This window comes from Hylobates moloch, unplaced genomic scaffold (assembly GCF_009828535.3).
Source record: "Hylobates moloch isolate HMO894 unplaced genomic scaffold, HMol_V3 SCAFFOLD_20, whole genome shotgun sequence".
In the NCBI taxonomy this organism is placed as follows: Eukaryota; Metazoa; Chordata; class Mammalia; order Primates; family Hylobatidae; genus Hylobates; species Hylobates moloch.
The window spans coordinates 51,122,311-51,133,261 of NW_026652295.1; the positions used below are offsets into that span (position 1 = coordinate 51,122,311).

The 10,951-nt window shown below is 46.9% G+C and overlaps 1 protein-coding gene across 2 annotated transcripts in view; it reads right to left on the reverse strand.

Annotated features, from left to right (window-relative positions):
- Positions 1-5,471, reverse strand: part of GCLC (glutamate-cysteine ligase catalytic subunit) — a 59,227-nt gene extending 53,756 nt beyond the window's left edge. Inside the window, exon 1 of one of the 2 annotated variants that reach the window (XM_058432428.1) lies at positions 5,436-5,471. In XM_058432428.1, coding sequence (XP_058288411.1) covers positions 5,436-5,456 — 21 coding nt within the window. In that variant the 5' untranslated portion in view covers positions 5,457-5,471. Of the gene's footprint in view, positions 1-1,956; positions 2,491-5,435 lie in introns of those variants that run through there. The other variant, XM_032140413.2, reaches the window with a different exon arrangement.
- Between the last annotated feature and the right edge of the window lie 5,480 nt (positions 5,472-10,951).

The following is a 10,951-nucleotide window of genomic DNA, read 5'->3' on the forward strand; positions in this document are numbered from 1 at the left end:
ATAAGGGGTGGTGGGGGGTGGGGTGTTGTCTCCAGAATGAGTTGCTGAGCTCCAACTGTGCTGCAAATTTCCTGTTGATGTAGTTCTCCCTGGGGCAATGACCACCAAAGACATTACTGCCTGTCTTTGTAGAGAGACCTAGTTAAATGTCAAAAGATGCACAGGCCCCGGCACATTGGCTCACGCCTGTAATCCCAGCACTTTGGGAAGCCGAGGCGGGTGGATCACCTGAAGTCAGGAGTTTGAGATCACCCTGACCAACATGGTGAAACCCTGTCTCTACTAAAAATACAAAAATTAGCTGGGCGTGGTGGCAGGCACCTGTAATCCTAGCTACTCAGGAGGCTGAGGCAGGAGAATTGCTTGAACCCGGGAGGCAGAGGTTGCAGTGAGCCGAGATCACACACCACTGCACTCCAGCCTGGGTGACAGAGCAAGATTCTGTCTCAAAAAAAAAAAAAAAAAGAGCAGCACAAAAAAATGTCAAACTTTGAACTGCTCTACAATGACTAGTTACCATACAGTGGGAACTTCAAATGGTAGTTCATTCACTCATTCATGCCACAAGGACCTGATGCCAACTACACCAGCACAAGGCTGGGCCCTAGGAAAACAGAGGTGAAAAAGAAGCATAATATCCCTGCCCTATTTCGTCTTACATTTTCCTGTGACACACAATACAAAAATGAATATACAAAATGGCAGATGCTGTAAAGAAACTATGAACTTTACAGTAAAACTGAAGAATCATCACCAAAACACATGCTGTGCTTTTTCTGTTCAAAGAAATGTGACAAACCACTTTTGGTAGAAATGTGAATTACTAGTCATCATACTTTCCTAATTTAAAACAGCACAATTTCTTCGGCTGTAGGAGGTAGAATTATCTCCCAATCTTAGAAATAAAAAAAAAAAAAACAACTAACTTTTTGAAAGGAGATATTCTGCACTGGTGTAACAGCACCTCAGCACTTAGGCCAAGAGTGATAACAACACTGGCCAAAAGATAAACAATTTACACAGGTGGCAAGCCATCTAAGGCAAAAGCTAAAAACAAGAAAAACAGAGATGGATTTCTCAAGAAGTCATTTAATGTGTACTGCGTACACACGTAATTTTCAAAAACAGAAAGGGAAGGCACAAAAAGTTTTGGCAGATGACACTAAACCAACAGTTTTAACATTGCTGCATTCCAGATCATTCCAATAAACAATGGTTCAACATACTGAGAATCTAGAGACATTTCATCTCTAGGCAGAACACTGGTTTGTAAAGTTTAGTTGCTGGACCTAGGCCATGGAAAGACACAAGCAAATCCTAATGTTGAAACTCTACATGCATTCCCACTTAGAATTAAACAGGAAAGGGAAGGTTCCTCCCCCATGTAGGAAACTGAGCCGTAATTTACTGGTTTCAATTTATAGCTATTAAGTGTGTGTTTTGGAGGGGAGGGGAGATGAGAAGTTGGAGAGGTTTAAGGAAGAGACACCTGCATGAGGTAGGGCAGAAGTGGACATCCTGAAGACCTGATTTCTAAAACAAGCAGGCCTACTAGGAAAACTTAGTCTCTTTCATATTGACCGCAAAAGCGAATTTTGAGCCTGTAAGGTGGATCGTGGTAGTTGCCGGTCTGCAGATACACTAGGTTGAAGACTCGCAGCACCCAATGTCACTTTTTCATGCTCACGCCCTCCCAGCGCCCAATCCGAGTTTATGGAATGAAGGGGAAAACCCAAAAGAATGAATGACCGAGAAAGGAGTCTAGTCAGGAGGATGGCCCTGGACGCCGACTAGGCGAAGGCAGGGACGATGCTCCCGGGGCCGGGAGGCGCTCGAGGACCCCGGGCACAGTGGAGAACGCGGACCGCGATAGGGCCGGGGGCGTAGGGCCAGACAAAGGCAGCGCGGGCGGCCAGACACGGGTGCCCGGCGGGGGCGGGGGCCGCGGGCGCTCACCTCATCGCCCCACTTGAGAACGTCCTTGTGCCGGTCCTTGACGGCGTGGTAGATGTGCAGGAACTGGAGAATCCCGTGCCGCCGCACGTGGTCGGCATGGCGCTTGGTTTCCTCCCAGCTCAGCGGCGAGCCCTGGGACAGCAGCCCCATGGTCGCCCCCCTCTCCTCCTCCTCGGGGCGCGAGACGGACACTCAGCCGCCCGCAGAAGGCGGCTGCCGCTCCACCCCGCGGGGGCGCTCTCGGGCCGCAGTCGGCGGAGGGAGGGTCCTGCCCGCTCCGGCTCCCCGGCGGCGGCCCCTGGCGCCCAGGTGACAGACTCTGGGTCCGACGCACCGCGCGGACGCGAAGGCAGAAGACCAAGAGCAGGCGGGACGGCTCTCGGCCCGGCGGCCTCTCCCTGGCCGGCTCCCCGCTGCTCCTGCTCCCGCTCCGATGCCGCGGCGGCTCCCGCTTCTCTTTGCCGGTCTGGTGCACTGGCTTCTTCCTACTTGTGACCAAAACCTGCGCCGCCGCCGAGCATGCCCAGTCTTTGCGTCCGCTAGCTCGCCGCTCCTGGGCGCGATCCTTCGCTCCGGGTTTTATAGACTACGGGCGAAGGCGGGGAGAGGAGGCGGTGCAGCGGCAGAGGCGTGGCCCGGAGCCCGGTGGGAACCGCGGAGGCTGAGGAGGCGTGTGCAAGGGTGGTTGGGACGCAGTTGAGGGGAGCAGCTCGCGAGAAGGGGGCGTGCGGTCGGCCTCGCTTTACGCAAACGCGACATATCAAAATGCATTTTTTTCCTAATCAAAAGAGATAAACTTGGGGTTCGGGAAGAAAGTTGATTATTTGAATCAATGACGAACTCACCATATTATGTTTTAGTTGGACAGGGCCTCACACTTAAGAGTGAGAGCGGCAGAATGTGTTGAGGAAATTATTAACATGGTAGTGAAGTGAAACAGTTCAACTCTAGGCTCCATCACTTACTGACTGTGAGACTTGGGACGAGTTCTTCCCATATCTGCATAAAATTAGATTAATTCTATCTGTTATAGATGTCGTAATTATGTGCATAGTGTGCATGTGTATAGTGTTGATGGCCAATAAATTGACCTGGTTATTAAGAGGTGACATATGTTCTCTGGATGGCACGGACACCATTTATTGCAAAAAGTCTCCAGATAGACCATACAAGGAACCATTTATTGCAAAAAGTCTCCAGATAGACCATACGAGGAACCATCTCCAAAAGTTTATCCTCCATCTAAACCTAAAATTCATCCCTTAAGTGATCAAAATGACGTTCTTGTGAGCCTACTGTGGGGTGGGGTTGAAGATAGTGGGAACACCTAGAGTTGGCCTTATCTTGGAGGGAAAGGAGAGGAAAGAGGTACCATGCCCCCAAGTGATTGTTTAATAAATATGTGTTGACAGAGCAATGACCTGTCAGGGGAAAAGTGAAGGCAACTAGATCATACATTACTTACCCAGAAAGTGTGTATTTATCATACCCTCTTCCCTCGCACTACGGAGTTAACATTTAGTAAGCACTTATTAATTGCTGAATGAGTGAGTACATGATAGCAGGATTCTCTACTCCCACAGCCTTTATATTGGATGTGCCCCTCACAAGGCTTGGGGACATGAATACCCAAGGTCTGGCTGGGATTTCCACAATGGTGTGTGTGTGTGTGTGTCTGTGTGTGTGTGGTAGGGATGTTTGAAGCTCAGGAGATGATGTTTCCATCCTCATCACACAGCTGGGATAGAAATCAAACCACATTCTAATTTTTCCACAGCCTTTTCAACAACTTCCTTTGCCCTCCCACCAACCTCACCAGACCTGTATATGGTTCTGGCACTCTGTTGTTTTTCCTGCTTGAAATTCTCCATCTGACACACTCATGTTCATCTTTTGAGTCACAGTTATTCCTCTCTGTGTTTTGGTTGCATTCGTACATTAATGATAAAGTCATTTTAAAGATAGCTCCACACTAAATAGTGAATTCCTCTGGGGCACAGATGACTTATGCCTTTTGTACCTTTAATTCTAGAAAAGTGCTTGGTGTAGAGTGCGTGCTTAATAAATGTTAGCTTCTCCGTGAAAAGCAGGTATGGGAGACGGGGAGAAACAGTGTTTCACATGTTTTAAACATCCAAGGATCATTGGGTTATTCTCATAATCTTATCTCACATTTTCATAGACCTGCATTGTTCAACACGACAGCCATCAGCCACATTGGCCAATGCACATTTGAAATGTGGCTAACATGACTGAGAAACCAAATTTTCGTTTTAATTTGATCAATTTAAATGTCAATTTAAAAACTGATATTCCATTCAGTTACTAGAAAACTTTTAAGTAAATTTGAAACAAGTTGGAAATGTGAATCCACGTTTTGACTGTAAATTTTATGAAATGTAATTACAGATCAAGTATTTCCAATGAAAACTTAGTGGCCCAGATGTGCTGTGAGTGTAAGTCACACACCAGATTCTAAGACAGTAGAATAAAAAGATGTAAATATCTCATTAAAAGTTTTATATTGATTACATAGTGATATAGTATTTTTGAAATTTTGAGTTAAATATGATGTATGTTATTTAAATTAATTCACCACCCCCCGCCCACTTTTATTTTTAGTTTTAAAGGAGGCTACTGAAAAATTTAAGATTACATATGTGGCTCTCATTCCACTTTATTGAAACAGTACTGATGCAGACCTTGATTTACACTTTGCAAAGCACTTTTCCCATACACCTGCTGCACACCATACACTTTTCCTATGCACCTGTTAGGAATCATGGACCTGGGCGGTTCAAGAATAGACTAAATTCTAGTCTAGCCAAAGCCCTACGTGACACTGAACCTAGTAAGAGTTTAACACTGTAACTGGAGTTATTCTGTCCTAGATCCCGGCTCACACTCACATAAGGGACCTCCCTCACCCTACTCCCCGAATTCTGAACCAGCTCCCCCAGCGGGGGGGTCCCAGGGCTTTGGACAATCCCAAAAAGGGCGCAGGCACTTCTGCACCACAGGGCAGTTATGCCCAATTTAAACCTTGATCTCTCAGTGTCTTTAGCTTTTTCTGTTGCAAAGAAAAAAAAAAAAAACCCATCACGGATCAACTGAAGTCATATTTAACAAGAGTTACTCCCCGCTGACAATGCTTTGCTTGCATAGATCCACTACTGCTCGATTTCATTCTGTAGACTGCACCCAGGGCTAGGCTTCCACATCTGGAAGTGAGTTTTCAGCAGACAGCTCCATCAGGGCTGTAACGATAGCTGAAGGGGAAAGAAGGAGCTCATATCTTGCAGAATCAGCTCCTCCCTAGACCATGACCAAAGGCCGATTCCCAGCAGTGTCTTCCGCGGAAAAACGCGAGACCCGCTCGCCGGGAACCCATGTCTGCCCAGCGGCGCCCTGGCACCGCAACCTCGCCTCGCAGCCCCGCGGACCAACACAGGCCCCGCCCCCAGAGCCACCCGGAAAACCTGGACCGTGGATCTCCGCATCGGGGGACGCCGTGCAGTCGTGAGGCCAAGCTGAGCATGCTCGGAGAGCCGGTCTGTCGCGGGAGGAAGCGGTGTGGGCCGCGGGCGGTGCACGCCGCGCCGTTGTTGTGATACAGCCCCCGCCACGTGACTGCGCGGGCCCGCCTCCCCCTCGCGCGGCACCGCCTCCCCGTGACTCAGCACTTTGTGAGGGTTCCGAGCCGGAGGTCAATCCGGGGGGGCCTTCTCCGGGCAAAGTCTCAGTCCATCACTCCTGACCTCAGGGCTGCTGCTGCTGCTAGGATTGCAGCAGTCATTTCAGACACGATGGGTTTCGGGCCTCCAAGGACCAAAAAATACATCATTTTCCCTGTGGTCACGCCATTCCCAGTTTCCCCTGAGTCAGCGGCTTCGCGAGATCACATAAGGAAAACAGAGAGTGCCTAGGGGAGTCTGAGGAAGGCACTTATAGGTCATCTGCTCCTGCCTTTACCGCTCTCTTTGGCTTGAGTATCCCTTGACCTCGGTGGTCTGTCGCGTGGGTCCCAGTATATCACATTCTATGCCAGCACTTTGAGCTGGTATCCGTAAAACAGTACTATTTTTGCCACATTTTATAAGTGAGGCAACTGAGATCCAGTAATACTAAGTAACAGGTAGTGGCTAAGCTGGGCTTTGAACTCCAGTGATATTTCAAAGCTGTCTACTACACCACTCAGCCTGGGTGAAGCTGGTGGCTGCCTTCAGTGTGATTCTTCCTGGGACTTGATGCCAACCTTCGTTACATCCTTTCTTCTCCCTTGACACACCCTTTCCCCAAAACCCCGCGGATCTGCCTGTGAAGTCCTTAAGATTTTTGTCTGTTAAATTTCTTAATTGGTAGAAACAAATGGTTATTTCTTAACTTCAGTGTACATGTTAAAGAACAACAGATACAGAAGGAATTTTCTCCCTATAATTGAATTATACTTGGAATTTGACTTGATCTTATTCAAGAAGATCCCTGGAGGCTTTATGATGCAAGAGCAGTAGCCAAATGTCTGGGGCTTTGGCCCCAACTCAGAGGGCTACCTGCTGGGTCAATCTAAGCAAAGTTGTGATAATCATTGGAGAGTCCTTTCCTCTTATCTGTACAAATGAGAGTCTGGAGGAGATAAACTTTCCCTTCCAGCCTAAACATTTTCTGATGTTATTACTAAAATTAGTTGAAAGATTTCAAATCTTTTTGTATTGTGTAGTATTTGTAATATAAGCTGCTGAGGTGTGCTATTGTCATTGTCAAAAAAGCAAGGAACCTCTTGACCTTTTCCAAGCCAATTTTTAGTTTACATGGATTTTTGAAAAATATAAATGTGCTTGTTTTCATGTAGAGTTACAAGAGGTCTGTGAAGTTCAAGTGAAGAACTTTTTTTAATATGGAGAAGTTTGAGTGTGCTAAAGAAGATGGGTAGGAGTCAAAAGGGGGAAAGACTGAAGATGTGGGAATGAGAAAGGATGTTTTCAGAAGCAAGATGTCTCAGGAGACCTGACTTGTTGGGATCCAGAACACATGGGAAGTGGTGAGCTTTTATTTTTAGAAAAATCTCATTGTCTTCTTATAGAGGATAAAGATGCCATAATAATGTATTGGGACAGGGCGAGTGATATCTGAGTCCTGTAGACTCTTCTCACTGAAGAATAATTAAAGACAACTTTTTATTATGGACATTTCCAATAAAGCACAAAAGTTGAGAGAACATAGTGTAATGGCTCTTCATGTACTTTTTTCTTTTTCTTTTTTCTTCTCCCCAAGATGGGAGTCTTGCTCTGTCGCCCAGGCTGGAGTGCAGTGGCATGATCTTGGCTCACTGCAACCTCCACCTCCTGGGTTCAGGCACTTCTCCTGCCTCAGCCTCCTGAGTAGCTGGGACTACAGGCGCCTGCCACCACACCCGGCTAATTTTTGTATTTTCAGTAGAGACGGGGTTTCACCGTTAGCCAGGGTGGTCTTGAACTCCTGACCTCAGGTAATCTGCCAGCCTCGGCCTCCCAAAGTGCTGGGATTACATGTGTGAGCCACTGTGCCCGGCCCTAGTTTTTGTATTTTTAGTAGAGATGGGGTTTTGCCATATTGGCCGGGCTGATCTCGAACTCCTGACCTCAGGTGATCCGCCTGCCTTGGCCTCCCAAAGTGCTGGGATTACAGGCATGAACCACAGTGCCCACCTCTTCATGTACTTATTATTCATCTTTGTATGTTACAGTTACTTACCTCCTCCCATTAGTTTAAAGGAATCTTACTCAAGTCTGATCTCAGGACCTGAGCTCTAAGTGAAGGTTGAAGAAAGAAAGAGGAATGTAGAAGATGAGGTTTGAGCAGCTGATATGGGAGGTGATCTAGAAAGATAGAAAGTAATGAGCAATACCCTAATATCCGTAAACCAAAAATAAAATTCCGAGCCCTCCAACTAACTGAATGGACCACTCCTCTAGGCCAAGAACATTCTAAGGTAAACCTGAGGCCAGGCACAGTGACTCACACCTGTAATCCCACCACTTTGGGAGGCCGAGGTGGGCAGATCACCTGAGGTCAGGAGTTCAAGACCAGCCTGGCCAACATAGCGAAACCCTGTCTCTACTTCAAATACAAAAATTAGCCTGGTGTGGTGGCATGCGCCAGTAATCCCAGCTACTTGGGAGGCTGAGGTGGGAGAATCACTTGAACCAGGGAGGCGGAGGTTGTAATGAACCAAAATTGCGCCACTGCGCTCCAGCCTGGCTGACAGAGTGAGACTCTGTCTTAAAAAAATAAAATAAAATAAATTAAAAGTAAACCTGAAATATGAAACACTACTTCAGGCCATGATGGAATAGGTGATCGGACATGCCTAATTATAACAGCCTCCCTTTAGATTTCAGGCACAGTTGACCAGCATTAACATTGAAACAGAGACCTGAAGACTGACTAAACAGGTTCTTTGGAACAATAAAATACCAACATGACGGATAATAGGCCCTGAAGAAATCAAGTATTTTATCCCAAAATACAGTTCTTTGACATATTTTGAAATGGCCCTGCAAAGCTGTTTCTTGTGGGGAAAATCTACATCCTGTAGAGAATCCCCTTCCCTTTCCAGGTCTTTTTCCTGATCCAGAAGAGAATTAACGGAGTCTGGCACCTTTTTAAGTCTCCCAATAAACATTTACAATCTATTCTCTTTGAAGCCTGCTACCTGGAGGCTTCATCTGTATAATAAGAACCTTGGTCTCCACAACTCCTTAGTTAACCCAGACACTCCCTTCTATTGATTCTAGGTCCTTAGGTAAACTCACCCAATTGCCATTCAGAAAAGCTTTGAATCCACCTATTCAAACATTAGGGGGGACCTGGAACTGACCGTCTGATATGGTTTGGCTGTGTCCCCACCCAAATCTCAACTTGAATTGTATCTCCCAGAATTCCCACCTGTTTTGAGAGGGACCCACGAGGAGGTAGTTGAATCATGGGGGCTGGTCTTTCCTGTGCTATTCTCATGATAGTGAATAAGTCTCACATGATCTGATGGGTTTATCAGGGGTTTCCCCTTTTGCTTCTCCCTCATTTTCTCTTGCTGCCACCTTGTAAGAAGTGCCTTTCACCTCCCATCATGATTCTAAGGCCTCCCAGCCATGTGGAACTGTAAGTACAATTAAACCTCTTTTTTTTCCCCAGTCTTAGTTATGTTTTTATCAGCAGTGTGAAAATGGACTAATACAGTAAATTGGTACCAGTAGAGTGGTGTGTTGCTGAAAAGATACCTGAAAATGTAGAATCAACATAGGAACTGGGTAACAGGCAGAGGTTGGAACAGTTTGGAGGGCTCAGAAGAAGACAGGAAAATGTGGGAAAGTTTGGAGCCTCCTAGAGACTTGTTGAATGGCTTTGCCCAAAATGCTGACAGCAATATGGACAATAATGTCCAGGCTGAGGTGGTCTCAGATGGATCTGAGGAACTTGTTGGGAGCTGGAGTAAAAGTGACTCTTGTTATGTTTTAGCAAAGAGACTGGTGACATTGTGCCCCTGCCCTAGAGATTTGTGGAACTTTGAACTTGAGAAAGATGATTTAGGATACCTGGTGGAGGAAATTTCTAAGCAGCAAAGCATTCAATAAGTGACTTGGATACTGTTAAAGTTTTATAAGGGAAGCAGATCATAAAAGTTTGGAAAATTTGCAGCCTGACTATGTGATAGAAAAGAAAAAACCATCTTTTGGGGAGAAATTCAAGCCGGTGTCAGAAATTTGCCTAAGTAGCAAGGAGCCTAATGGTAATCCCCGAGACCGTAGGGAAAATGTCTCCAGGCCATGTCAGAGACCTTCATGGCAGCCCCTTCCACCACAGGCCTGGAGGCCCAGGAGAAAAAAGTGGTTTTGTAGGCCAGGCCCAGGGTCTCCATGCTGTGTGCAGGCCAAGGACTTGGTGCCCTGTGTCCCAGCCACTCCAGCCATGATGGAAAGGGGCCAATATGCAGCTCAGGCTGTGGCTTCAGAGGGTGGAAGCCCCAAGCCTTGGCAGCTTCCACGTGGTGTTGAGCCTGTAGGTGCACAGAAATCAAGAATTGAGGTTTGGTAACCTCCACCTAGACTTGAGAAGATGTATGAAAACGCCTAGATGCCCAGGCAAAAGTTTGCTGCACAGGCAGAGGCCTCACAGAGTACCTCTGCTAGGGCAGAGCAGAAGGGAAATGCGGAGTTAGGGCCCCCACACAGAGTCCCTAACGGAGCACTGCCTAGTGGAGCTGTGAGAAGAGGGCCACAGTCCTCCAGATCCCAGGATGGTAGATCTACTGACAGCTTGCACCATACACCTGGAAAAGCCACAGAACTCAATGCCAGCCTGTGAAAACAGCTGGGAGGGAGGCTGTACCCTGCAAAGCCACCAGGGCAGAGCTGCCTAAGACCATGGGAACCCACCTCTTCCATCAGCATGACCTGAATGTGAGACCTGGAGTCAAAGGAGATCATTTTGGAGCTTTAAAATTTGACTGCTCCGCTGGATTTCGAACTTGCATGGGCCCTGCAACCCCTTTGTTTTGGCTAATTTCTCCCATTTGGAATGGCTGTATTTACCCAATACCTGTACCCCCATTTTATCTAGGAAGTAACTACCTTGCTTTCGGTTTTACAGGCTCATAGGCAGAAGGGACTTGCCTCGTCTCAGATGAGACTTTGGACTGTGGACTTTTGGATTAATTCTGAAATGAGTTAAGACTTTGGGGGACTGTTGGGAAGGCATGATTAGTTTTTAAATGTGAGGACATGAGATTTGGAGGGGCTAGGGTTGGAATGATATGGTTTGGCTGTGTCCCCACCCAAATCCCAACTTGAATTGTATCTTCCAGAATTCACACCTGTTTTAGGAGGGACCCAGGGGGAAGTAATTGAATCATGCTGGCTGGTCTTTCTCATGCTATTCTCATGATGGTGAATAAGTCTCATGAGATGTGATGGGTTTATCAGGGGTTTCTGCTTTTGCTTCCTCCTCATTTTCTCTGGCT